This window comes from Lathamus discolor, chromosome 3 (assembly GCF_037157495.1).
Source record: "Lathamus discolor isolate bLatDis1 chromosome 3, bLatDis1.hap1, whole genome shotgun sequence".
NCBI classification, from domain to species: domain Eukaryota; kingdom Metazoa; phylum Chordata; class Aves; order Psittaciformes; family Psittacidae; genus Lathamus; species Lathamus discolor.
The window spans coordinates 58,392,455-58,419,870 of record NC_088886.1 but is presented as its reverse complement, the minus strand read 5'-3'; the positions used below and the strand labels follow the sequence as shown (position 1 = coordinate 58,419,870).

Genomic DNA, 27,416 nt, shown 5'->3' with positions numbered 1-27,416 from the left:
CAAAGGAAACACAGAAAGAGACGCTGCAGAGTCCTGGCACACCTGACCCATGCCTGAGGTGAATTCAGGAGCTTCTTTCCTAGGCTAACACTGCAGCAGCTCCAACCTAAGTTAGACCTGAAACACAACCAGCACAAACAACTGCAGTAAAGAGGCCTGACAGGTTTGGGGACTGCATCTGCAGCCACAGCAGTGCAATGTCTCTGCTCTAAATCAGCAGTTCACACCAGTGTGAAACCCACTGTTTAAGCATCCCCGATTACCCATGCTAGGAAAGGGTAAGATTTCCCTGCAGAGAGCAAGCTCCCACCTCTTGGAGTTCACCTGTTACTATGTGGTCACATATATTCAGTGTAACTGTACACTTTATAAACATATGTGTGTTTGTACACGTCTGCTGACCTTCAGAACAAAGCTGGCTCCTTCAGAATCGTGACACCCATTACTTTGCTGTCATTTGCACCCCTACAATTGTCTTCCTCCTTTCCATTTAGGCTAACTATGAAGAAACTATACACAAAAAGCAATCACAGGTGTGCCTACTTGCTTAAAGACACAGCTGTTATGTACCTGGCTTGGCTTAAACAGCATTTCTGCTTAGTCGGTGTTAATGGTATTAATGAAAAGGAAAAGCCAGTTTCCACATTGCATTACACAGAGTGCTGGGTGCGTAAGAAGCGGAAGGGCAGATTTAGTCATCCAGCCCCAGGTACATCCCATTCTGCTCCTGCCTGGTGCGAAGAAATGTCATCTACAGAGCAAACTCTGCCAAAATCTGATAATTGTTGTTTAAAATAAAGAGAAGAAACGTAACAGAAGCACCTTTCTGAAAATAAAATCTCCCATCCATGGTGACCCAAGAAGCAGAGTGGCCTGAGCTGAGGTCTCCAGCCAAGATAACCCACGTGCTGGCTTTACTATAGAATGCTTTAGAGGACATTAAAGCTCATCCAGTTCCACCCCCCTGCCACAGGCAGGGACACCTGCCACTAGAGCAGGTTGCTCCAAGCCCCTGTGTCCAACCTGGCCTTGAACACTGCCAGGGATGGGGCAGCCACAGCTTCTCTGGGCACCCTGTGCCAGGGCCCCAGCACCCTCACAGGGAAGAGCTTCTGCCTAAGAGCTCATCTCTGGCAGGTTAAAGCCATTCCCCTTGTCCTGTCCCTACAGACCCTTGTCAAAAGCTGCTCTCCAGGTTTCTTGTAGCCACTTTAGGCACTGGAAGCTGCTGTAAGCAGCTCTAAGAGCCTCTTCTCCAGGCTGAACTCTGGAGCTCGCTCAGCCTGTCTCTGTAGCAGAGGTGCTCCAGCGTATTCTCTGCTGTGCTCCTCTGCAGAAAGACAGCGCTGAACATCTCTATCCCGCTTTGCTCTTTTATCCGACATAGATCAGCATATCGCACGCACAGTGCTTTGAAGCTGAAGAGCAGCATTAAGTTATAGCGGGACTAAAGAGCAACCCCGACCTGCCCCAGCGCACATGCCATTACCCGCCGGACCACGCGGTACGACTCAGGCACCAACCGACACATACGGGCCAACAAAGCAATAGGGATGGGGATTCCGGGCACCGCTGCGAGTGCACCCAGACCCCTCCGCAAGGAAAACCGCAGCACCACCGGACCCAGGGGGTTTCCGTGCTTTGGAACGGAGCGTCAGAGCGGGAGCGAGCGGGGAGCTATGCCGGACACGTACAGCGAGGCACAGCCAGCAGCCCCGCGCCGGCGATGCCGATTGAAGCCGGGGGACGCGTCTCCCGTTTCCTCGGGCCGTAAAAATATGACCTGCATTAGCGAGGAGAATAAAGGGAGGGAAACAAAGGAGCGGGAGCCAACACCTGTCGCTCTCCTCGGGGATGAGCCCTAGCTCTTTTATGTGCCTCAGCCTGCTGGGGAACCGCAGCTGCCAACTGCCATCAGCATCAAGTTACCCGCACAAAGCTGCCTGCACGCCGCTTTCAGCCGCACGGGAGGCGGGGGGCTGCGAGCCGACGAGGGGCGGCACGGACCGCCCAGCCAGGGTCCTGCCCGGCCCTGCCGCGGGGCCCGGAACGAGCGCCCAGACCGCACCCTGCCCCTTGCGAAGACTCCCATCCACCGGACGGGGACAGGACAGCAAGACCGGACCCACCACCAGCTTAGGGCTCAGCCCGGTCTCTCTCAGCCCTAAACTGTTGCTGACACCCGCTCATCCCCGCCCGCAGCCACGACCGCTGCCGGTAGCGAGCCGATGGACAGACAGGAGCACACTCAGGGCTCCCCCCCGCTCTGGGCCCATGCATGGCGGAGAGATGGGGTGTTGCGGGAGGGGGGAAGGCGCTGCCATGCCGCAGCGCTTCGAGGGAGCTGCCCCGTTGGAGAAGTAACGGCCCCTCTCCAGGGGCGAGCAGCACCCGGGCCAGACCCCATAGCGCCGGCGGGCAGCGCGCACGGCGCCCCCCACCCCGGAGCAGACAAAGCAGCCGCCTGCCATTGGCCCGTTCGGCCCACGCTGCGGCAGTGGTAGCGCGGAGCGGCCAATGGGCGCCCCGAGCAGCAGCGCGCAGGGTATAAGTAGGGCGGCGCGGCGGGGCGGGGAGCGCAGCGGGGCAGAGCCGAGCCATGGCGCCCTCGTTCCGGCACGGCAAGGGCCGCCCTCCGCAGGACAGGGCCGATAGGAAGGTGAGCGGCGGCGGCGGCGGCGGCGGCGGGCGGGCGGCGGGGGCTGCAGGGCGGGCGGGCGGGCTGACGGCGCTGTTGTCCCCGCAGACAAGGAAGCCGCTGGTGGAGAAGAAGCGCCGGGCGCGGATCAACGAGAGCCTGCAGGAGCTGCGGTCGCTGCTGGCCGACAGCGAGGTGAGGCGGGGCGGCGGGGCGGCTGGGCCGGTGCGGGGCGGCGGGGCCGTGCTGACGGCCGCGGCGCCCCGGCGCAGTTTCAGACGAAGCTGGAGAACGCGGAGGTGCTGGAGCTGACGGTGCGGCGGGTGCAGGCCGTGCTGGAGCGCCGCTCGCTCGGTGAGTGCCGGCGGGGCGGCGGTGGGGCCCGGCCCGGCCCGGCCCGGCCTCACGCTGCTCCCTTCTCTGTCTCCCGCGGCGCGCAGAGGGCGGGCGGCTGCACCGTGAGGCGAGCGAGCGGTTCGCTGCCGGCTACATCCAGTGCATGCACGAGGTGCACACCTTCGTGTCCAGCTGCCCCGGCATCGACGCCACCACGGCGGCCGAGCTGCTGAACCACCTGCTGGAGTCCATGCCCCTCAGCGACGGCGGCTGCCCGGACTCGGTCACGGACCTTGGGGCAGATCCCACCGCGCTCAGCCCCTGGCTCGGCACCGAGGCGCTGGCCCCGGCCCTCCCTGCCCTGGCACCCTCGCCCTCTCCCAGCGAAGAGACCTGCTCCGACTCGGACGAGGCGGAAGCCGAGCCGGGCCAGACCTCCACTGATGGACTGGATGCTTCCCAGACGCGTGGCCTGCCTTCGCCTTGCTTACCCAAATCCATGTGGAGACCTTGGTAAGGGAAGGGTACCCAGGAATCGGCGCAGACCTACCTAGCGGGGAGAGCCGCCGGGCACCGTGCTTCCCCATGGCGCTCTGAGCAGCGCGGGGGACTGCCGGCGGGCATCGCTGCACTTCGGGACTGCATCAGCGGCACTCTTACACTGTCAGGCCCTGACAGGCTAATAGCTAAACGCGTTAACATTTCAACCGTGTGCGTGTGTGGCGTTTTGTAACTTTAGGGGTTGTTTTTATGAGGCTGGGGGAGGGGCGGGGTAAGGGAGTTGGTCTTTAGTAGCAAAGCTCTTTGGTGGATACACAGCAGTTATTTTATAACCCTGTTTCTTGGCCCTTATAAGTGGCCCTGAAATCACTGCCTTTTTCTTAAGAAAAAGTCCTTGTGCATCTTAAATCATGATGGTTAACTCCATGAGAAGCTTGGGTCTGCATGCACAGTTTTAAGTGTTCTAGTGATAGCAAAGACCCCTGAAAGGGGTTGGTGTGGTTAGCATCTGTCCTTGGTAGCAGCCTAGAGTCCCACCTTCAGTGAAGGAGGCGGAACTTAGAGACCTGGTGGAATTAGGCAAACATAAAAGATACCGGTGGCAGGGTGCCTTTTAGAGATGAGTGTCTTTATGCACATTTTGCTTTTAGCACAATTGAGTTTATTGTGACTTTTTGTATATTGGGGTGTCAAATGGTTTTTATTTTTAATCTTTAATAAAAAATACTGAATTCACAACTGATGCCAGGTGTTCTGCAGTCTGATATACTTCTAACTGGTTTAAACGTACAGTTTCCTATTACCTACTAACAAATGTAACAATGCTGGCAATTAAGCACTTAATTCCTGTACTAAGCATTGTTAACTCAACTATTCAAATTCAAATGTTGCTTTTATTTAATCCTTGAAGACACTTACCTTGCTGCAGTGAGCAAGGTCACACTGGAAGGGGGATTTAAGGCCATGGGGTTTTCTGGGCTACCTTATCTGGATGCCAGTCTCAAACCTACTGTACTTGATCTTCCCTCTGAAGGTGTTGCTCATGCATCTACACAGCCTTAACTTAGGAAGTTAAGCCCTGGGGCATAGCTTCACAGAGGTTGGGGGTTTATTTTGGTTGTTAGAAGTTTGGGTATTTCTGGTTGGTTTTGTTTTGAATACAAAGTGAAATAGAATGTGCAGTGGATTTGTGAAGTGTTGAAAGACATGTTTCTTGGGGGCTAGGCAGGGGACCCTCAACATTTTTGTATGTGGAGTTTGACATTTCCCCTGTTCCTGCTTTTTGGAGGGTGCCAGCTTATATATGCTGTGATGATACCTTGCAGAGAGCTGACATTGTAAAGAAAAAAAGGATTGCGAAGTTGCTTAATACATGGAAGTTCCCAAACACAGGACAAGCAAGAAAGGAAGCAACCCAACTACCAAGGGACTAGACCTGTAACTCTGTTTTGTTAACAACCCTCTGGAACAATAAAAATGGAAACTAAGATATTGTTAAGACCTCTCCTTTGTAATTTTCTTTAAAGTGTTCTTATTCAGAGGTGGCCATCAGATATGTTGGTTCCCATCCCCTTTTCTGCTAAATTCCCTTTGAACTGGGGGAAGAACAGCAAAACCCAGTCGAGCAGGGGGAGGCCAGAGTTGCTGTAGTGACCTTTCTGGTTTAGGGAGGGAGGTTAGGAGTTTGTAGTGTAAATGAAGGAGGACCCTGGGACACTTGCACTAAAAGTAACACCCTACACACAAGGTGACCTCTTCTTGGACCGCTCTAGCTCCAGAAGAAGACCAGGTTTCTGCTCTTAAAGCTACTTGCCCCATTTATCACATATTGCTTGATACTTCCCTCTCCACAATTAGCCCAGATAGCAGTACCTCACTGTAATCACACCAAAGGAATCACACATTCCTGTGTGTCACACTGCTACACTAACAGAGTCTTTCGCTTTTTCACAGCTAGAAAATGCCTCCTTGTATAAGGTGCTCTCGAGAGGGAGGTAAAACCAGAGGCTGTTTCCTTAACACAACAGCAGCATCCACAGCCTTGCGTGTGGCTCACAACTGCACTCATGCACAGCAGCATTGGGCTACACATAGTTGTCTGAGTTGGCTGGCTTTGGCTGTGATGTGCAGGGTTGATCCTGCACTGGTGCAGCCACTCCAGCCCTTCTGCAGGAACACCAGAGGCAGCTTGGCTTAATTTCCATGAGTTGAAAGCCCCTGGGGTTAGGGCTCTTCTGTGGCACTCCTGTGGAAGCAAGTGCAAATCCTGACACTTTAGTGACAGAAACACAGCCAAGAGTCAACATAAGATGTGCCAGCTTTGGTTCAGCAGTGAATGTGGGGTGACATTCATGTTTGGTGGCAACAAAACCACCTCTGCTAAGCAGTACTGCAGATGTGTTGCTTAACTTCTGTATTTGCCCTGGAGAACCAGCGCTGAAGTTTGCCTTCCCCTTTCCCTGCTCCCTTTCCCATTCCTGTGTGTATTGCTGATGGTGCTGTTCTTATCACACCTGGGGTAACCCTCACAGCTCCCTCCACATCTCATCCCCACTGCTGCAGAAAGAAGTGGGCAGAGGGACTATGAACATGTGTGGCCATGACCACCTTCGTCAATAAAGCATTTTAGAAATGTGTTAGCAGTATGGCTGCTTGGTTTTGGGGGGTTTTAATCCACAAATTAGGTTCACAGAAAGTTTACATCCCCTGATGAGGTGTTGCTGGATTTCTCCATTTGCATTTCTGTACCTTACTGCAAAGGTGTCAAATCTGACACCTCCCTGACAAAGGCAGGAAGAGGTGAGCATTCTGGAGGTGGGACTGGGGAAGGGGCAATGGGGAGAAAAAGGAAGGTTTCCAGCAGCTCTGATGAAAAAGCAGCGAAGCCTTTTTAAGTCCTCCTTTATAGAAACTGCCTTTATTCTTTTCCATTCCAAAGTAATACAGACTATCTGATCTGACAGTGCACCACCTTGTAAAAGAGGAGAGGAACAGCATGCTAACAGGAGGACTCATTTGATATGCAGCAGCAGAATAATAGAAAGAAGGGCTCACTTTCCCCTCTCTGTGCATGTCACTCACCCACCTGTTGCAGGAGAAAACTGCTCCTTGTTATACCAGGTCACCTGGTAGTATTTATGGTCCAAACCTTCTCCTAACCTCTTGCCAACACATACCAGCTCTTTTGTTGGAGCCCTCAGGCCAGGAGGCAAGAATCAAGCTTTCAGACTGTCCAAATCAACTTAGGTCTTCATCTCCCACTAGCAAGTATCATGTACTCTACATCTGCTCTACTCAAGTATCATGCTCTCTACAGAGCTTTCCTCTCCAAATAAATACATATTTCAGTCTCTATTTAAATGAAACAAACAGAATAATAAAAACCCAAATTAGGCCATCCCTCAGCAGCAGGTTTAGGGGATGCACAGACAGCATGAGGGGAATTTTTGCTACAGAAAGTATGGATAGGACCTGGGAGAACATCTTCTTGCTCCACAGATGGGCACAATGGTTTGAACAAGCACATGCAAAACTCAAGGATCCAAGCCACCTACTAATCCATGTGTCTTAACCAGAAGCCTATCCTCCTTCTGCTTCCTGAGACAGGTTTTCATTTTCTGGCATGAGATGCCTGGTTCCAAATTGCATTTACACTTTTTCTTACAGAGACTTCCTGACTCCATGGTTATCTGAATAGACAGGGTCACTAAACTGTGCTCTTTAAGCTTCTCAGGCTTCTAAATGAACTAAGTTAAAGAAGAGCAGAAAAAACAGTCTCCCTCCTTGCATGGGATTTTTAGCTTCCTATACAACATTAGCATTTCATTGCACTGCATTTTAAGAAGGTTAAGAAAAAATACAAACTCAAAGGTAGTGCAGAAAGCATGCAAACACAAAAATATACCTTGCAGCAAGACACTTGTAGCTTAATTTAGTTTAACAAGATGATGAGTGAGGGTTATTTGATTTGTTATAGTGCATCTGTTATGTTATACATGTTATATTGCTCACTTACCAGCTGAGGAAGTCATGGGTTCAAAAAGTCTTTTAATCCAATAAAACAGAGCCTTAAATGCCAAGAGCTATGTAGCAGGTCCAAGCTGTTTGAAATGAGAAGGAAAAAGATGGAAATTAGATACTGGAAGAAGCCACGAATTTCCTTTCTCTTACTGTCACTGGGTCAAGAAACACACTGCAAATACAAGTTGCTTTGGCTACAAAAAAGCCCTACTTAGTAAAACAACAACATACAAGCAATTATATCACCTGATCTCTTCTGGCCTTAAGTATAAAATAACCTTAATTGGGGTTTGTTTTTTTTAGCTTTCACATTGATCTCAGACTAAAATACAGGTTGGAAGCAAGGTGAGTCATTTTCTTTGCATCTGAGACATAGGGCATCTGCAGACATAGCTTCAGAAATTGCCCAGGTTCATTCACTCCCAGCTGAACTCTGCAAAGCTCCAAGACAAGTCCAAGCTTACATGCACAAAGTAAAGCAGCCTAAGCTAAAATCACCAAAGAGGCATACTTTCAAGCATCCTTAGAACGATGTGCTCATTGAGAGGAAAGGGAAATTACTGGGCAACACCCAGAGTCAGCTTATCCACTCCGATGTGTTTTTCCAACTGGGATTCAGCTTCTAGTGGCTGCCTGGGGAAGTCCTGCTGCGTTTCGAGGTTTGGACCATCCATGGCAGAGACACACACTAGTAAAACTGTAGAATTTCATTCTCCTTAACCTAAACTGAGTTCAACAGAACCAACCTGTGCTAAGCAAAGTCACTATAAAACCCCTTCCACTATCACCATGTAATGGCCTTTGCAACCTGTGTTCCACAGAGAAAGGGAGGAAAAGAAAAAGCCTAGAAGAGACATCAACTGTATTATCAGCCCCATCAAACTTTTCCAACCGTATACTTCACCAAGGCCCAAATCACCCAAGTTTCTAGTGAATTTGCCTCCTTTGGGCATGCAAATGCTACCTGGTGCTTATGACCAGCCTCATAAAACAAGGATGCTTTCATTACTCACAGCAGACCCCCAAACATGGGTGGTACCTACCCACATATTGCTCCTTTCCATAAAACAACATACACAAACTCCTTTCCTGCTCAACAGACTCCCAGCAGACACCTGCAGAGAACCAGGAGTCCAAGACCACCATATACACATCTGGGCCTGTTCCAGGTTCTGTCCATCCTTCACAGCAGTGGATGAACTGGTCAGAGAACAAATGTAAATGACTTCCCTCATCCAAAGGGAGCACACAGCTTCTTACCAAATCTAGGATTCTGGAGCAAGTCTCTGCTGAGTAGCTGCTACTCTCAAGCCTCCCCACTCGCTGACCCCTCCACTGAACAGGCAGTTTCTTCGTAAGCCAATACAGGTTCTCAGTGAAGTCTGTGACAGCAACCTACAAGTAAGAATGGTGTGCTTATCAGGAGCTCTGGGATGCCTGTGCAGAGTGCCCAGAATGGCCCCTAGCTCACAGAAAGCTTTATCTGAAGTAACACGTAACTTGCAAAGTCCTCAATGTGGCTGGTACCCAAAAGACGGTTAAGACCCAGATGGCACAACTATTCCCACATTGTACCTTATGTGCCCCATGCAGATTACAGAATCCCAGACTGGTTTGGGTTGGAAGGGACCTTAAAGCTCATCCAGCTCCAACCCCTGCCACAGGCAGGGACACCTTCCACTAGAGCAGGTTGCTCCAAGCCCCTGTGTCCAACCTGGCCTTGAACACTGCCAGGGATGGGGCAGCCACAGCTTCTCTGGGCACCCTGTGCCAGCGCCTCAGCACCCTCACAGGGAAGAGCTTCTGCCTAATTTCTGATCTCAATCTCCCTCTCATCATCTTAAACAGGGGCAGATCCAGGTGCAGGACCTTGCACTTGGCACTGTTGAACTCGACGAGGTTCATACGGTCCTACCTCTCCAGCCTGTCCAGGCCCCTCTGTATCCTATCCCTTCCCTCCAGCGTGTTTGACCACACCACACAGCCTAGCGTCATCAGCAAACTTGCTGAGGGTGCACTGATCCCACTGTCCATGACACTGACGAACACGTTGAACAGAGCTGGTCCCAATAACATCCTCTGAGGAACACCACTCATCACCGGTATCTACTTGGACCTTGAGCCATTGACCATAACACTTTGATTTGTCAGCCAAATACCTTATCTACTGAGCAGTCCATCCACCAAACCCATGCCTCTCCAATTCAGAGACAACGCACAGGAGCAGCTGCCCAGAGCACCACTGTCATGCAGACAACAGGGACAACCAAGCCAACCAACAAGTCTTTGCAGCTGCTTTTCTGCTGCAGTCTGTTACCAGCAGCACTGAGCTGCCCAGCAGTGCCCATGATGGCTGCCATGGAGCAGAGCCAGTCAGGATGACTCAGTTAGCAGCAGGGCAGACTGCACTTTCAGTTGCTGCAGGAAGCAGGAACAATGATTCACATCCTTTCAGCCAACGCCAAACCAGAGCATCGCTTCAAGGCTACAAAACTCCACTGACAAAAAGGGAGTCTTCAAAATACAATGCAAAAACCCAAGATCCTGATGCTCTGGGATTACTGAAGAGTCTGTTCCCACCCCGTTCCATTCCAGAAGCAGTGCTCCTCTATTTGCAAAATCATCATCTACTCCTTGAGCCCCTTTTAAAACCAGAAAACTGACAACAATAAAGACAACCCCAAAGCACACCAACCAGATTCTTACCTCTCTGCTTTTTGCATTTCCAGGGAGGACCAAGTAGTAATATCTGCCTATCTGCTGCTTTAACACCTTGGGAATGATTTTATTTGTCAAAGCTTAAAAGATGCAACAAAACCAATATTATACTGACTCAAGGTAGAGATTTTATTGCCTAACTGGCCAATTCAGCTAACCCCCACCACCTGCTTAAAATTTATGTTCTGAAGTCTATGACTGGAACATTCTGAAACTCAGGTACTGGTTGAAATGCTAAGGTTTTGCATAAATTCCAAGTGTTGATGTATCTAGGGCGAATGACAGATACATGCGCTCCATCTTCTTGTTCTATTTGGTCACCCAAATAGGTTTTTGTAAGTCCCATTTGACCCTGAACACTTCAGAGCTGAGTTCTCCTTGGCCAGTCTAGCATGGCCACATGTGCATGTAAAGGTAACAGATACAGACAACATAGGCCAGATGGCAAATGAAATATGCAAACAAACAAACAGTGTCATGTAAAATAAGTAGATCAGGAAAGAAAAAAAATGCATTCAAGCATAGTATGGTTTGGTTTGGTTTGGTTTAGTTTAGTTGTGGGCTTCTTGTTCATCCCCTTTTCCTCCCAACTAGCACACTTCCATGCTGACTGCTTTGGGGTAATCGAGCACCACAGTGCTGGCAACACCAAGTGAATTCTCAAGTTCCACCTCTCTCCTTGTATACACTAGATGCCATGCCCATTACTTTTACATCTTGTACACTTTAGACTCTTTAGTCTGGCAAGCCTTCTGTTAGTTGTTTTTACAATACAGTATATACAGGCAGTCACTAAGTAAGTCATTCAACACATTGGATCACCCATAACAAGCAGGTCCTTGCACCAAGAAAAACAGCGATGGTTGGCCAAGCAAGAAGTAAGGGATTGAACTGTGGATCCCAGTTCGTTTTGCCACTTCTGGGAAAACCTATCAGTTGGTGGGGAATTCTCCAGCTAAGTGTGTGGCATTCGTTTCCCTCCATTTCTTGCTGATGAGGAACCAAAGCAAAAACTGTTGCTTACCACACATTAACCCCTCAAAATGCAGCAGAACATTACAACGTAATAGGAAGGATCTGTCTCTCTGGCCCAAATTAGAAGATTTTGACATTTTATATCGCTGAAACATATCAGTGTGTTCAGCCTCACTCCATTTCCTGTTAGATTCTTACTAATGGGCAGAAAATCAGAACTGCTGGGAAGCAGCAAGGGAGCCTACCTGCTACTACTGGTTTGTTTGCTGTAGTGCTTGTAACCATGGCATCTGAGCAGTGAGAAATACAAACCACGTACCTTCAGAAGCGGAAAGGCTTCCACTTCCCCTGTCCTTCCCCTGAAACAAGAGTATCATATTTTACATGCTTTGTTCTTACTGGGCTTGTTTTTAGAGAACACTGAACATCAAGAAACTCTTCAGACAAAGTTATTTCATACTTTGCTCTGAATAAAGCCATAAATGCAAGTGGCCCAGTTACTACTTTGGGGTTTGCTTTTCAAAAGACACCAAAATCTGGTGTCTGGACACATCATTTTTACATCAGTTACTAAACATTACTTCTAGGGTCCAGAGACATCAGAGACTGTCAATTCAGGAACATAGCTAAGCAGAGAACCTGGGGAAACAAAGCCCCCATGGGACTGGGCTCTGCAAACAAAAGCTCCAAGCATCACTTTTTCCTCTGTCCTCCTGTATTTTTTTCTCTTTGTTCTTTTTCTGTAGATTTAGGGCAATTCCAACCTTTCCTGTTTTGACAACTTTCTTGTCTGTTATGGCCACAGACATCACAGAGGCAGATTTAACCCTGTGCCTTCCTTTAGTGTCTGTATTTTAACAACTCCCCATCTCCATTCAACTAAACTGTTCCTAAAGGTCCGAATATTCACATGACTCAATAGATATTCATTTTCATCTCTTTCTCAAGTTCTCCCTCTGACAAGGAACTGCTATAGCTCACCTAGAGAAAGAGAAAACACAGTTTTGCTGTTGATAAAGCTATTTTTAAGACACAGTGGTAAGCAATTTTAAAGAGGCAGTGTCCTTTGGACTTGTGTTGTTACCCTCTTCCTCCAATTCTTTCAGGAAAGTCACAAACTAGAGTGCAACAACGCAAATGTTTCCAGAGCAGCAAACTGTCACCTGCTATATATAACCCAGGTATCTCAGCTCAGCCCCAGTCTTATCTAACAGGCTTAGAGGTATGGCAACACAAGATGCTTGGAAGGCTGTGGATACCTTTCATTACAGCAATTCATTCTCAGTAAGGTTTGGCAATCAGCTTCTAGTCATTACTATAAAGTCTGCGAGGCTTGGAGGAGGCTGTTAGCATCCATACTCCTGGAAACAGCCCTGCAGGACAAATAATACAGACTTTTCTCTCACTCCCAATCAAAACCTCCCCAAATTTTACATCTTAAGAGTTTCAAAAGTCCTCTTTGGAACTGCTTGAATGAGCAAGTCAGACTGTATAAACCAGTTAGGTGATAAATACCACCTCCATTTACAGACCCTTCTTAAAACATATTAGAGGCAGTTCTGGACTTCCTGACCTAATTTACTGCAGGCTCATTCCGACTCAAAGGATTTACATTACAGTGGCCAAGCCATCTTGACCCTCCTCTGCATTACTTCAATTTATGCCCTCAGAAGACCCTATGGGCAGCACCGCTCTTCAACAGCTTCCTGAGCATTTGAGCCCTTTGACCCTGTCAAATACTTTCAAAAAGACTCTACCTGTGAAGCTGCTGTTGTCAGCCTAATGAGCAAAAGTTAACACAATAAACTTCACAGGCCTATGAACGCTAAATTAGGTGACAAAGGCAGTCGTAAATCACTGCAAACTCATTCTGTCACTAAGTGCAATCTGCAAAGCCGTTTACAGTATGCAGTCCAGTTCCATTTGTACCATTCTGCTGTGAAACCGATTCAAGACTATAAAGGGCTCAATCACATGAGGATACAGACACCTTTATTTTGCTAATCTGTCAGCTAACAGAGTACCAAACTTCTTAAAAAAAAAAAAAACCCAAAAAATGGATTTTCCTTAAAAATCCAAACCAGAAATCCCAGAAACTTCCATTCTTTTCATTTAAGACTTAAACATCACTCATAATGGCAGAGTACATACAGGGAAGGAATTTTAGGTGGACTGATAGGACTGACAAAACAACCTTCTTTCCAAGTGCTTTCATAATCAGGCCTTTATAGTTGATCTCATTTAAATTCACTGCTCATGCAATGCAAAGTAATTATGAAAAGAATATTAAATACCCTGCCTGACTACATCCAAAGCTTTAGGAACCTTCAAAGAAGTTTGGTAACCATCTTTTTATGTACACACAGCTAAAGACACCGGCAGAGCTTCCTGGTTCTTTACATGATATGGGAATCCTTTGTTGTTGCCACGTGATTGCGGCAGTTGAACATTTCACGTGTTAAATGGACTAAAAGCTGATGCTTTTCAGCAATCCATTTCCCTTTTCCAAGCAGAAAGTTTACATTTGCATTCCGTCATCGGGCCAATGGCTCTTCATTACAAATGTTATCATCCTTATTTGAAATTCAAGCCACAGTTCCTTACTTCAAGCAACATCATAGCAAACTCAACACCCTCAAAATACAAGAACCTGAAGAGAGGAAAAAAGGTGGCAAAAACCTGCCAAATATGACTGCAGGACACCAGTGACACCTAGGGGCTACTGAGGTGGGAGAAATTCGATGACAAAGCCTGCTCCCAACAGTCCTGCAGTGTAAACCAAGCCATCCATTATGCTGGGGTGCTGACAGGCGTGTCACACCAAGGAGGAGCACATGAATACCTGTAGCCACACTTAACTCTTAGTCTTAGAAGCAGAACTAACTGTGAAACATTACCTGGTAATTTATTGTAGCAGCAGCACTTCACTTCTCCCAACATTACAGATCCATTGTCAGAACTTGCATCCAAATGCTAGCCCAATGCCTTCTCTGAGCTGCAGATACCTTGTGTATGTGCACAGCGCTAAGATGTAGTTCTGTAAACTGCTTCATCAACACATCTCTCCTCTGCAAGTTTGGCTAAGCAAGGAACAAAGGTGCTATTAGGACACAAGCATTTTCAGGCTTCACATACGCAGAACTGTTCATGTATTTACGGCCAATCAGAAGACTTCAAATGGACCTGGATGATGTGTTGAACCAGCATGCTTTAAAATTGCATGTCTCAGCAACAGAGTACACAACACTACAATTCTGCCCTTGGCGTGAAGGTAATTCACCTGTGTGGTGAACTGTTTTGCGGTCCAGAAACATCTTCATTTTGCTGCTCACAGAAACATCTGGGTTCCTCATGACCAAACTAGGGTTTGCATTACTTGTTCTGGTTTACAAAACCAGAAACCACTCATGGCACAGAGAAAAAGACCTAACGAGAGTCTCAACCTGAGTACCTCCTAAACTGGGGGGTGTTCCAACACAGCATCACTGCTGTAACTACATAAGTACTCAAGTGAGAAAACAGAAACCTTCAAGCCACTCACCTTCTCCACTCTTCAAAGCAGTAAACCTGTACATGTTTTCAAAACAACTAGTCATTTTAAAGATTCAGTCTTCGACTTGACCACTGAACTTACAGGTCAGACAAGCCGGCAACAATTTTACTTCAGCACAATAACCACAACTAACTCAGCAGCCTGCACGTTCTTCAGTTTGAACAGTTCATATACTACCTGCCATGTATATATTTTTGCTTCTTACATGGAGTAGAGGCCTCAAGAAACAAAAAGGCAACTAAAAATATATCTGTTTTATTTACCAGTTTTCTAAAAAGCAAAGTCATAAAAATTAGTCACAAGTGGCAAAACCAAAATATATTGCACAGTGTACAGAAAAACATTGTTGACATGTTGACAAAATGTCATCACAAATAAATCATCTTACAACAGTTTGGAAAAATTACAGCTTCAGAATCTTATCTATAAATGGAGGCATGTAGATTTAAAGTTACAGGAAAATATTTTAATACCACCCTGTAAATGCAAACACTTCAAGGATGCAAGATTAAGTCCTTAAGTAAGCACATCCACAAAATGCTCTAAATATACTTTTCTCTTCCTTCCACTAAGTTATGGTTACAAGATGGTCATTGAAAAAGAAAAAAACCCAAAACAACAACAAAAAAAAAAAAAAACTCAAAAAAAGAAAAAAAGAGAAATGAGAACGAATTGAAAGTAACCAAAACAAAGCCAGAAAAAAGCATGCTAAAGCAAACAGGTTCAAAGTGGTTGAGAAGTCCCTGAAAGTAATTGGTATAATTATGATGCGCTCCTTATATAAAGCTTTCATTTTCCCCAAACCCTGGTCCAATTAAAACTATTTGTGTTTACATGTAAAAATGGAATATGGTTACTATGTTGGTATAGCTGCACTGTTCCATTTAAGATTAAAACATTTAATACACTGGACTTGAACACCAACATTTCAAACTTTCTCATTCAGTTTATATTTACAGATATTTAAATTTGACCTTGCTAAGCTATTACAGATGGGAATCAGATCTCGCTGGGTAGTGTTTCACACTACATTTGAGATACTTATGTTTTCAGCTGTAATTCTACTTGTTTCACAAGCTCACACTCAGCTATCTGCACAACCTGATCCCAATGCAAATTTCCTGATGACACTGTCCAATTAATAACTGATCACTTTGCACAAATTATTTCTCCCTCTAAGCGAATACCGGTCACTTCTGCATGGTTTGGTGGTGTCAGATCTATCGCCACATTCTTTTTGTATGCACAGAGAAATAGTCTTATACGATGAAAATAACCTCAAATTTCAGCTAATAGAAATGTTATCTGAATAAAAAAGGAAACGCTTTCCATGAAAAATATTTTAAGACAAACATATCAAAATTAAGTGAATTTCTGTATGTTGTTCCTTCCCAGGCCTAGAGCTGACATTTAGCAGTAATGCAACTGAATGTCCACTGACCAATATATAGTTGTTCTTTTGTGTTCTCTTCCCACATCCAACACTTAAAAACAGCACAAGAACATAAAGTACACATATTCAAGTCAATACAATCTCAGAGGCATTAAAATTAAATCCTTGACAGCAAAGGATTCCAGCCACACTAAGTTTCAGATTATGCAATTCAAATATTGTGAAAGTCAACGCTATTCTCAAAATCACTTCTTTTTTATAAGAACTATCTCCAAATGACAAGAAACGTCTAATCTTCTCTTGCCACATATAAATTTGATGTTTGTTTAGCCACACACAGAAAACTGATGGCCAGCCTCCTGACACAATAAATCAGAAATACATGTTAAAGTCATACCAAGCTTTGTCTACCAGTCACTGGAGCATACACACTCATCCTCTGTGGTCTTAGTTACTAAAATCTTTAAGCATAAAGATGTCTTCTGTATAAATTCTCAAAATGATGCTTCAAGGTAATAAACAGTTCATAGTATTGCAGCGTCCATTTAAATAAAAGGCTACAAAGTTGTCAGCACTCATCTGTACTTACACATTCACGTGAATATTTTAACCCAAGACCATCTTACGAATTTAGTTCAACATTTCTGAGACAGAAAAGGTTCCTACATTCAAAACTATAGGAAACAGAGGATGGGATCAACTGGTATGAGAAGGGCAAATGTGAATTAATCTGCTTGAATGTTATTTCTTCTACAATGCTGGACCACTTCAAGTATTAAGAACAATGCTAAAGAGCCACTAAGCAAAATTGCTAGAACAACTTTTAGCGTTGAATCATTACCAAAAAGAGATTTGAAGACCCGCATGTATGTAAGGGGATTTTCAGTACTCATTAACCCACTCTACAAAAAACAGTAGGCATCAATGAAGGTTTCTATAGTTTGTAAAGAAATACTTCAGGCATGTAAGTGCAAAATACCAGTCTGTCTTTTTTTTAAAGAAAAGCTATACCATCTTCAACGATGTCCTTACTGGGAAGAGATTGCCACCATTTAAAAAGAGATTCGTTCACAAATGACTCTTCTAGAGCATGAAAAACACATTTGTATCTATGAACTGGATTCATCTTGCTGGGTACAAGATTAAAACCACTATGGATCATCACTGTAGTTTTGAAGCAGCTTTGAAAACAACAGGCTCAAAGGCTATGTTTGTTCTTCACTGACTTGACTCAGGGAAACCAAATTGTTTTCCCCACTGTCTTCAATCATCTCATTGAGGTCCATTTCATGGATTTCTTCATCATACGATGTATAAAAATTGCTCTGTATATTGTCCTCACAAAAAATACATTCCTATAAAAGACAAAGTTACAGAAACATCCATAAATCACAAAGAAAAAATCCCCCAAACTTTTGCAAACAACTGTTCATTTACATTTGATCCCTGATTCCAAGGGAACATTTACATCCATGCTACAACTATCAGATATATTCCTCTCTCCAGCTTTCCCCCACACAGTCATTCTATAACATATAACAATCAATACAAGTACTTGAGAACTCTACTGGAAGCAGTTATATCATACATCACTTGCAATGCTGACATTTTCCATGCATTTCCAGTCACCTTTTCCACCAATTGCTTAACCTTGCAGTAATATGTTCATGTCAGTTGCAGTGCGTAAAAGACTGAAGCAACTGTATGCTTACACAAGTTGCATTCTGAAGTATTAATGTTGCGGTAACATCTAACATCAGGATTAGGATTCCACTGCAGCTGTTACACTGACTTTTGAAATAGTTATGTGCAAAGAGAGCCTCTACATTTGATAATGTATGTCCAAAAAAGCTACAAGTCATGGAAAGCTTAGGGAGAGGAGAATGCAACCAGGTATTGGTGTGTGACTAAGTAAAATATATAGACAACAAATAAAAGTGCAAAGATGCTTTGGGTTTTTGTTTTGTTGGGGCTTTTTCCTTTGTTGCTTTTCAAGCCATTAATCCACTTAGAGAATCAAGGCAAGAGATGATCCTGTGTGAGAGAAAAACCTGATGGAAAAAAGGAATAGGGTACTCCCATTAATTTTGGGCTTTCTAGAAAGCAATGGGCATCAATTTCTGCACACAAAAATAGAGATTTTTACATAGTGAAGTTTCTGGCTGTGTTGGTAAAAGATTTCAAATAGAGACAAATTAAGAAGTAGGACAAAACTTTCTTATATTCATCTCTGCTTGCAATTTCCCATTGGAAAGATGTCTTATGGTAAATTGAATCAAGCCAAAAACCACTGCATGGACATCTGGATGAAGTTTTTAATCTGTCTAATTGACCAAGCTTTCACAGCAACAGGAATGGAAAAGTCTAACATAGGCAGTTAATAACTTAAGCACTATCACACATGCAAAAGTAACTAACTCATTTAAACTTACGGAATTAGCAACAGTTTTTGGCAGTCCCCCTTGCTGGATCCACGGATGAACTTCAATCAGCTCTCTTTTTTGTTCTTCTGTAAACTTTGGCTGCAGTTTCTGCATTTGCTTTAATTTCTGCTTATCTTCTTTTAAAACTGTTTCCAAATCTCTAAAATAAAATGTATTTAGATATTGAGCTTCAGTTTCTGGGGTTTATGTCTATATAAGGCTACATAGTCAAATACTAACATTTTTAAGACTATTTTTGTTCTGGATTGTTAAGGTTACAAATCTTATAAAGGAAGAAAAATAAGCATGGTTATTTCTGCAGCTTCCTGCATTTGAAGACATCTTAATGCATTTCTGCTGGCTCATTGTCTTTTCAAATCCCATTAGGAAAATCGGTTTCCTTAGAGCTATTCAGGGAGTACCACTGGTGAAACCACCAAGAACTCCAGTTTTCCTCTGCTGCACTAAGTTCCAAGTTCCTCTTCATGGGGCAGAGACCCCCAAAACAGACCATAGATACACATACAAGATAGTTAAGCAGAAGTAGTAAGTTATGATTAAGAAGGCTACAAAGAATGGATTAAACTTCAGGACTGAGAGGAAAAGGCTTAGAAAAATACTGCTCTATTTCAGCAGCCCACGTTCTCTCTCCCCTCAGTGCCCTCCTTGATTCAGAAACATAAAAGCCCACACCACTCCAAACACTTACCAGCTGTACACCTCTATAAAGGATGACAACAGAAAGATAACAAGTTCTAAGAAACTCAGTAGTATTTCTGTTCCTTACAGCATCCCTCAGAACAGCTGGCTTTACACTTCGACATTACCCTCTGACAGCAAGCTTAACTCTTTATCACAATATCCTGGTTTACATAATGTTCTCTTTGGCAGGCTTTGCTACTCTTACTGCTGGAATTCCCACCTATAGCTGTCAACCCTTAAAGCTACAAAAACTAGAAAACACCAAGGTATTTTTAAAATCTAAAGAAAAATTCTAAAGTCCCATGTTCTCTTCTATTTTTTCCACATCACCCCCCTGCTTCTGTATTTTCAAAGCTTGTTTTCCTCCCCTTTCAAAGGACCTGTCTTTATTTCCTATTGTTTTCAAAACACCACTCACAGCTCCCAAAAAATGCAATGAAGATGTAAAAACACCTGCAGACTTGTCACCCCCCCCCCCTTTCCCTGTATCTGCTCATACCTACTGAAGCAGGGAACATTTTTTAATAAACATTTTCAATTAGAAACCTTATGATTTCCACCTTCTACTTCCTTGTCCCATTAGAATGGGAATGGAAAAGAATGAACACGTGGAAATTACCAACTTGGAAACAAAAGGTAGAGAAAGCATCATGCCACTGAACATGGCATCACAGGGACAGGGATTACAGAGTTTCCATGCTACAGACCATCATTAGACCTAAGCACTCTTGTGAGGATCTAATGACTACAAGAATTTCTAGGCAAGTAGTTACAAAACACTAACATAGAACAGCTTCAAAACATATACACAGTTAATTTCAACTGAACTGATTTGATCTAAAAATACAGGTAAGCCCAAGCAAATAATTTTTACTTTTTGAGAACTTCTTGTATAGTACATAAAAGGATAAAAAGGAAGCAAGAATTCTTCATAATACCCATTTAAACATTAAAACCTATTTACTTCTACTGAAGCAGAGGTTCATATATATATCTTGCCTTCTGAACACCCTGCTCACCCCAACAAATACACAGTTCATGAAGGACTACAGTACAGGAATTACCGTGAAGGTATCTGGTAAGTCATCATAACAGTGTCATCCGTGTTTGCCATCAAAAGCCATATAGGATCCTGAAGAACATACTTAATGAAGTGCTCACTTTCGTCTATCTCTGCCTTCATCTTGGTTTTATGATGGTTTTCTGAGGAATCAATACTCCCGAAGTATTTGCTGGTATGACTAGTTTCACTACTACCTTTAAAAAGAAATTTCAAGTTTACATTATAAATTGTCAAGTAGATCATTTGAATGCTTTTCAGAACAGAAAAGATTAAAAAAGAACTGAAAGTGTAAGTACAGCCACTACTTTATTTCATTTATTTTCTAACAGAGGGAGCTTCCGCTCCTAGGCAACTGCATCAATATTTTTAAAAGCCAAATTCTCCAGTTAAGTCTCCATTAAATTTCAGCAGAATAATTGGCTCACATTAAAAACCTGATATCAAACATGGAGTACAGTATTTTCATTTTCCTGTCAACCTATAGATCATCTTAATTTCTATTTTACACAAACTTTAAAAAGATTCTATACTGTAAATCAAGTATAACAGAAAAACTGTTTGATTAATTAATGTTTTATTTATTAACATTAACATTTATTAATTAATGTTTAATTGTGTAATAAAAAAAGAAATCAAGAATTAACTATGCAATGAGGATTAAAGACGATAAAAATTTTTACATAAAGCACTTCATGTTCTAGTGGTGCTTGCAACGTTCAAACTCCCCCCAAAACCACACAATCATAGAATCCCAGACTGGTTTGGGTTGGAAGGGACCTTAAAGCTGATCTAGTTCCATCCCCTGCTGCTACATGGTCACGTTCCACCAGACCAAGTTGCTCCAAGACATCATCCAAGACCAGCCCTCTCAGTCTATCTCCACAGCGAAGATGCTCCAGCCCTCAGAGCATCTCTATGGCCTCCTTTTTGCTCCAACAGCTCCACACCCCTCTTCTGTTGCTCCCAGAGCTGGGAGCAGGACTGCAGGGGTGCCTCACCAGAGCAGGGTACAGAGGCAGAATCCCTATCCTCAACCTGCTGCTCACTAAGACCTGCTGGCCAAAATGCTGAGAGTATTCACTGCCAGTGTTACCTGTTCTGCTCCCTGACATGCCACAGCCATTGGATCCAGACCCCAGAGACTCAGCAGCTGCAGATACAGCACTCCCTGAAGAAGCTGAACCAGTGCCTGAACATGCATCTTCTTGAAGTAAAATGTCAAGCAGGACACTAGACATGGAGAGTTCATCACTATTTTGAGCGTCCATTGGAGATTCAGCCTAAGGATAAGAAGGAGAGGGAGGAAAAATGTTAAAAAAACCCAACCAACCAACCAAAAAAACCAAAACAAAAAACAAACAAGCAAAAAAACCCCAACAAAACCCAAAAGCCCCCCCCCCAAAAAAACCCAAAACACAAGGCTAATTCATTACTAGTCATTTACATTTAGTATTAATCCATTTCACTTTAAATTCTGCTATGCTTATGCAGTTATTCAAAGAAAGGCAACCAACACCAACAACATACACCAAGACCAACTAGGAATAATGAAGTAAACTGATAGGTAGACAGTGGCTGCTTTGTTAGATTGAGATAAGTCAATTTCTCTTACAAATAATATATATATATGTTCATATATATATATGGTTTAGCAAGGAAGCAGGGAAGGTATTTGTTATTCAGTTTTTACAGCCCCTTCTGTTCTAGACAACTCACATTTTACCCAAGCCATCTAAGATATACTAGCAGTTGCTCCTATTATAGTCTACCTCAAGGAGATTTGTATCAACAGTCCATTACTGTTACTCCTCTTAATGCAAGATGAAAAAGAAGGTATTCCCAGATGCAAGCTTGCTTGGCAGGATTATTTATTTGTATGTTTTTAAGGGAAAGAGCATTAACTACACTGATTTCTAACATAAGTAAGCAAAACATCACTGCAATTCAGTTTGAAGTATTAGAAATGAAGGTTGGCAGAATTTAACAAAGTACATAATAATGGAAAGAACTAGCTTTAACCTTAACACAGTCCTAAAAAAATGCCCGTTGTCCAGCAAGTGATAAGGAAGATACAGGAAGTCACATTTTGCAGACTTTTAAATAGGAACTAACAGTTGAGGAAATTCAGAAGAATTTGCCAGCAAAATCGTTACTATTAAGTTTTGTTACCGAGCTTCTTTTAATCCAGCAGAGGCATCTCAGAGCATGCTGCAAGTTACACACTGTCACAGATGCACTGTTATACCACAGCACAAGTCAGAAGTCCTTTTAGAGATAAGATTTCAGAGATGTTATGTTGCATGCAGAATACATCAGTCCAAACATGGCACTGCATGCATATATCCCTCAAAATTTCTCCGAAGTGGCATCATGTAATACCAGAGTGTGACAAGTTTTTGCACTGTATCAAGTTTGGAAGCTTCTTTAGACAAACATAGATACAACAGCATCAGTTTTTTCTCTGTTCTCCCTTCATGTGTCCCTCTTAAGAGTCAATATCAATAATATATCGATTAAATAAATAATCTGGAAACTAACCAGGGAGAAAAGTTTAACAATGCATTTTACCAATTACTTACACTAGAACTCAGACATGTCTAAATTATAAGCCACCCCCTTCCAGTGCCTGTTTTCCTTTTATCAGCAGCAAATCCAACTTCTGCTTTGTAACTGCACCGTTAGATGCAGAGACCAGTTACAAACCACAGCACAAGAAAAGGAGGAGGAAGGAGCCAGTCTAAGAGGTTAAGGTTGCAACTCCATCCATTCAGTGACTTTAATGGTTACAAAGAGGGTGTCTTTAGAAAGCACTAATATTAGTCTATATATTTCTGTCATAGAAACCTTTATGTACGCATTACTCCATCGGAAGTTTTGAAAGTTTATTTGTTAAACTGATACACCAAAAATTTGAATGAGACAGGAAATAAGAATTAAAAAATTAAAAGCCTGAAGTTACCAAATAGCTTTGCGTAGTTCCAGCGTACCAAATAAAACAAAAATCAAGCAAGTAATAGTTAATTCTACCTTTACTTTGGTTGCTTGTTTGTAAGCAAAGATGCAATGTTATTTTAAATAATACCAGCTTCTTTCAGAGCACTTAAGAGACTGCTTGCTGCCTCCAGACAAATTCACTAGCACAAAACTTTTTGATAAAAATAATATGATCATGTTGCATTAAATCTATTTCAGTACTTTCCAATGCACTAATACATATTCATATGTAATAAAAGAGAGGAACAAAACTGTTTCAGGATTTATTTCCAAGCGTTGTAGTGTAACTTTAGAACAACAAGAACAAGGTGGTTTTAAGACTATTGCAATGATTGGATTTCATGTTTTATTCAGTCTGCTTAAGTTTGAATTTACCAACTATAACTGTGAGTCCATCTCCTGGAATTATATCAACTGATGACTGTCTTATCATTACAAAATAGGTCCCACAAGTGAAAGGATTGAAACTAATGTAGCACAGATGGAAAAATGTGGGAGGAAACCCATTTTAGGCATCTGCACATATTAACAATTTTGGATATGTACAAGAATATTAAGACTTGAAAAAATAACCCACAACCCATCGGCGCACTTACTGGTAAGGATCCCTTTCCACTACAGTTATCAGTTGTCATGATTTTGCCTCTGGCTCCTTCCTCACTTAAAGCTCCATGTAAACCTGCAGGAGCTCCACTTTCAGCAGTTTTTGTGGTTTCTTCTAACTGTAGAAGATTCAGAGGAGAACTGCACCTTGACTGGAACAGAGGTGGTGAAGCCTGGTCTTGAGGACCCACAGACTGTGGAGTGCAGGAACGGGATGGCTCATTTCGTGGCTCAGTGACAGGAGCCTTTTCACCCTCTGCTGGAGGATTATAATGGAATGGCTGTGTTGGGAAAAAAGCCTGTTGCGGGAAAGGGCTTGGTGTAGCAAATGGTGGCTGTGTTGGAAATACTGTCTGTGAAGAGAAGGTGGAATGGGCAGGGAAGTTGGGTTGGCTGTGGTAAAGTGTTTGAGGTAAGTTATTGTTCATCTCTGGGTAGACATAGTTGGGGAGCACAAGAGCTACAACAGGCGTCATGAGGGGTGCAGAGAACTGGGATGGTTGCGTAGGGCAAGTATTTCCAGAGTCCGGCAACTGATTAAGACCAGAGAGTGAAGTCTCAGGAGCTGGTGGCACAGTCCCTGCTGCTGGAAAAACAGGAAGTGGATATGCAGGCATAACAGTGGGAAAAGACACTGCTGAATAGCTTGCTTGTGAAGTGTCTGATGGTGACCAAGCAGTAGTATTTAAACCTTGAAGAGGGAACCGATGGGGGAATTTAGTTCCAGAGGTTGTACTGTCAGAAGACTCCTGTGGTTTAATGCGCTTTGATTTCCTGTTCTTTCCACTTTTCTTCCAAGTCTGATCAATTCCAGAAGTGGCACTTCTTTGTCCACGGCCACCTGCAAAAAAACCCCCAAAAGTCAGGAAGAATCCTATTTGGAATCTGATGGATTCCCTTCAGATTTGTTATCCCTAGTACTTGCACAGAACTGCAGTTCTGGACTTAGCCTACCCAAATGGAAGCTTTTGTGAAGGGGCCAGGTTCACTTTTAACTTCCAGCACATGAGCCAAGCTGACTGGGCAATGAAAACCATGCTGACACACCACGGAAGAAGAAAGCAGCAGTGGATCAATTCAGGCTCAAATGTGTGTCACCCAAACAGCACAAAGCTGCAAAACAGTGGCTCCCAAAGAGGCAAACTTGTAATTACTCCAGCAATTACAATGAAAGCAATATGGGACTCCACTGTAAGCACTTTTAGAGACTTAGGGTTATGCAGGTCTGTAATTGAAGAGGTGAGGGGGAAATAAGGCAGAAGGAGAGAAAGTACACAAAGTAATTGCCTGAGGGGAAAGAAAAGCATGCTATTTTTATAACCTTATTTTAGGAGAAGTCTGCACCAACCGACTCTTCCCTAGGTGAAGGCTGTCAGATCATCTGATTACAGACATGAGGAAATCCATAAAATACCTCTGGCACTAAAAGCTGCTCCAACTTTTAGTTTGACTAAAAGCTTATTTGAATAGGCTGAAAGTTTCTCAAGTATAAAGAACACAAAGGGCCTAACGTGTTTCAGAACAGGTTTCCTTAATCAAGGACTTGCCTAACTATTTAAATAAAAAATGAGAGATAAGAACCTGCACAAAACCACTTAGCAGTGTCTGACTGCTGTTCCAAGTCAAGTCAGGACTGAAATGGGAACAAAGTCAGATCAGTATCAAGCACTTCTGAAAATGCCATCCAGAGTTCCTGGTCCTAACAAGCAAAACAATTTCACTATTAGAGCTAGCTTGTGCCATTTCCATCCCACTGATCACATTATTAACTTAAAGGCAACCAAACAATTATTGGATTGTTTCACCAACTACACAAGAGTGGAATGTGGGAAACTGGATATACAGCAAAGGGGCTGAAAACAAAAATATGAGCCTGAAAAAAAGACAGAAAGAAAAGGAAATAAAGGAATATAAGCATAGATGCAGCAAACATGCTAAAGCATGTTTTTTTCGTCCCTTGAAAGTAGATGCATGACAGTATAGCAATAGTATAGCGAACAGATAAAAATCAAAACCTTAGTTACCAAAGTGTCAGGTATTACATTAAAAGCAATAATCCACTCTCAGTCTTCAAGCAAGACTTACCAGAAAGAATTTAAAAATAGCACGCAACTGTCACTACTCACAGTGCCCCCACTGTGCACCTAAAAATGGAAATGCCTTCTCAACAGGATTTGCTTCCTATATAAATACAGGTTTTATCATTGAAACAACATTGCCATACCCCGTTCACCAGGTCGTCCTTTCGGTTTATCATGTAAGTAGTAGTTGCAGTGGGACTGGAATATATTAAATCTCTTGATTTCTTTAAATTTATTCAAGAAGCTCTGCTCCTCTTTTTGTGTATGCACTGCAAGGACTTCCTTTGTAAGTCCCAGCTTTTTAAATTGCTCCTTTTCTTGATTTACATGTGCAGAGGTGGATGGAGGGGCAAGAAGCTGGCCATCTAAGAGTTCTGCTCCACTTGGACCATCTTCTATCATTTCTACAGAAATATGAGAAAAACATAAACTAAGATAAAGTAATCAAAGCTCTGCATATGCATTTTTAAGCTATTGCATTTCTGATATAATTTTGCTGTAAGTTTAAGATACAAATTCCCTTCCCATTTATTCCATTTCCATTGGAACATTTTAGCAGTAAGAAAATACAAGTCACAAGCAGATACTAGCTGTTCACACGCCTAAACTTTAAACTTGCTAGCAATCATCATTTTGAAGAAACTCAAATAGCAAAAATCATACCTAATTCAGGTTGTGGTTTTTTATCTCCAACATGAACAATGGTGCTACTGTAGCTGCATTGACTTGTGAGAGACACAACACTTTCAGGCTTGCCAGGTAAAGCCAAAGATGTTAAGTGAGCACCCACCACTGGGGGACCACTTGGTTTACCAGATGCCTTCAACACAGCAGGATCTATTAAAAGAAATAAAGATGTCGTGGTTGCAATGAATTAGCTGCCAGGTTCTTCAGCTGATTGTTATTATAAGTAACCCAACTGTGGAACCTACTTTTTACATTTGATAAAGATTCAAGTGCTAAAACTCAAATCCTGCTGTATTTTGTACAGTATAAAATAAGCTTTTGCATCTACAAACCAGATGTTCAATCACCTATTTGCTATTTTGACTGTAGGGAAAACTTGCATGATACAAGTTAGGACACCAACATCTAAGGCTAAGGAAATGGCTACGAGGTCATGCCTAAGCTACACTTGTCATTATTCTGCAATGAAGTAACATCCAACTGGCTGCTAACAAAAACCTATCAGGAAAAACCTGTGATACAGATACCTCCCAAGGGCTGTATAGCAGCTGGTTTTTGTTCATGAACTCCAGAATTCAGTGAGGCAACACTTGACGAAGGTTCAGATTTTCTTTTTGCTGTACCAGGCACATTACAACTTTCCAAGTACCTAAAATACAATGATTTAACAATATTAGATATGCAAGTCTTAAGTCTAGAGGTCAAGACTAATTTACACACTGTTTGCTT

The 27,416-nt window shown here is 43.3% G+C and overlaps 2 protein-coding genes across 8 annotated transcripts in view; one reads left to right on the top strand and one right to left on the bottom strand.

The window, feature by feature from the left end:
- Positions 1-2,553: 2,553 nt before the first annotated feature.
- On the top strand, positions 2,554-4,973 carry LOC136011008 (transcription cofactor HES-6-like). The gene is made up of 4 exons (XM_065672698.1): positions 2,554-2,659; positions 2,747-2,833; positions 2,911-2,992; positions 3,079-4,973. The coding sequence occupies exons 1-4, from the start codon at positions 2,600-2,602 to the stop codon at positions 3,489-3,491; spliced, it is 642 nt and encodes a 213-aa protein (XP_065528770.1). The 5' UTR covers positions 2,554-2,599; the 3' UTR covers positions 3,492-4,973.
- A 10,007-nt stretch (positions 4,974-14,980) lies between these two features.
- PER2 (period circadian regulator 2) overlaps positions 14,981-27,416 on the bottom strand; it is a 52,418-nt gene continuing 39,982 nt past the window's right edge. For 6 of the 7 annotated variants that reach the window (XM_065675452.1, XM_065675453.1, XM_065675451.1 and 3 more), the window contains exons 19-26: positions 27,215-27,336; positions 26,664-26,837; positions 26,144-26,404; positions 23,913-24,760; positions 21,416-21,602; positions 20,324-20,516; positions 18,567-18,717; positions 14,981-17,489 (exon numbers count right to left, since the gene is read on the bottom strand). In XM_065675452.1, the coding sequence (XP_065531524.1) occupies positions 17,340-17,489; positions 18,567-18,717; positions 20,324-20,516; positions 21,416-21,602; positions 23,913-24,760; positions 26,144-26,404; positions 26,664-26,837; positions 27,215-27,336 (2,086 nt within the window). In that variant the 3' untranslated portion in view covers positions 14,981-17,339. Of the gene's footprint in view, positions 17,490-18,566; positions 18,718-20,323; positions 20,517-21,415; positions 21,603-21,680; positions 22,588-23,912; positions 24,761-26,143; positions 26,405-26,663; positions 26,838-27,214; positions 27,337-27,416 lie in introns of those variants that run through there. The other variant, XM_065675458.1, reaches the window with a different exon arrangement.

Excerpts from the sequence above, each read along its gene's own strand:
- LOC136011008 (XM_065672698.1), top strand. The coding sequence starts at position 2,600 with ATGGCGCCCTCGTTCCGGCACGGCAAGGGCCGCCCTCCGCAGGACAGG. Across the intron at positions 2,834-2,910 it reads CGCTGCTGGCCGACAGCGAG|TTTCAGACGAAGCTGGAGAA; the intron begins GTGAGGCGGGGC and ends GCCCCGGCGCAG. Across the intron at positions 2,993-3,078 it reads GCTGGAGCGCCGCTCGCTCG|AGGGCGGGCGGCTGCACCGT; the intron begins GTGAGTGCCGGC and ends CGCGGCGCGCAG.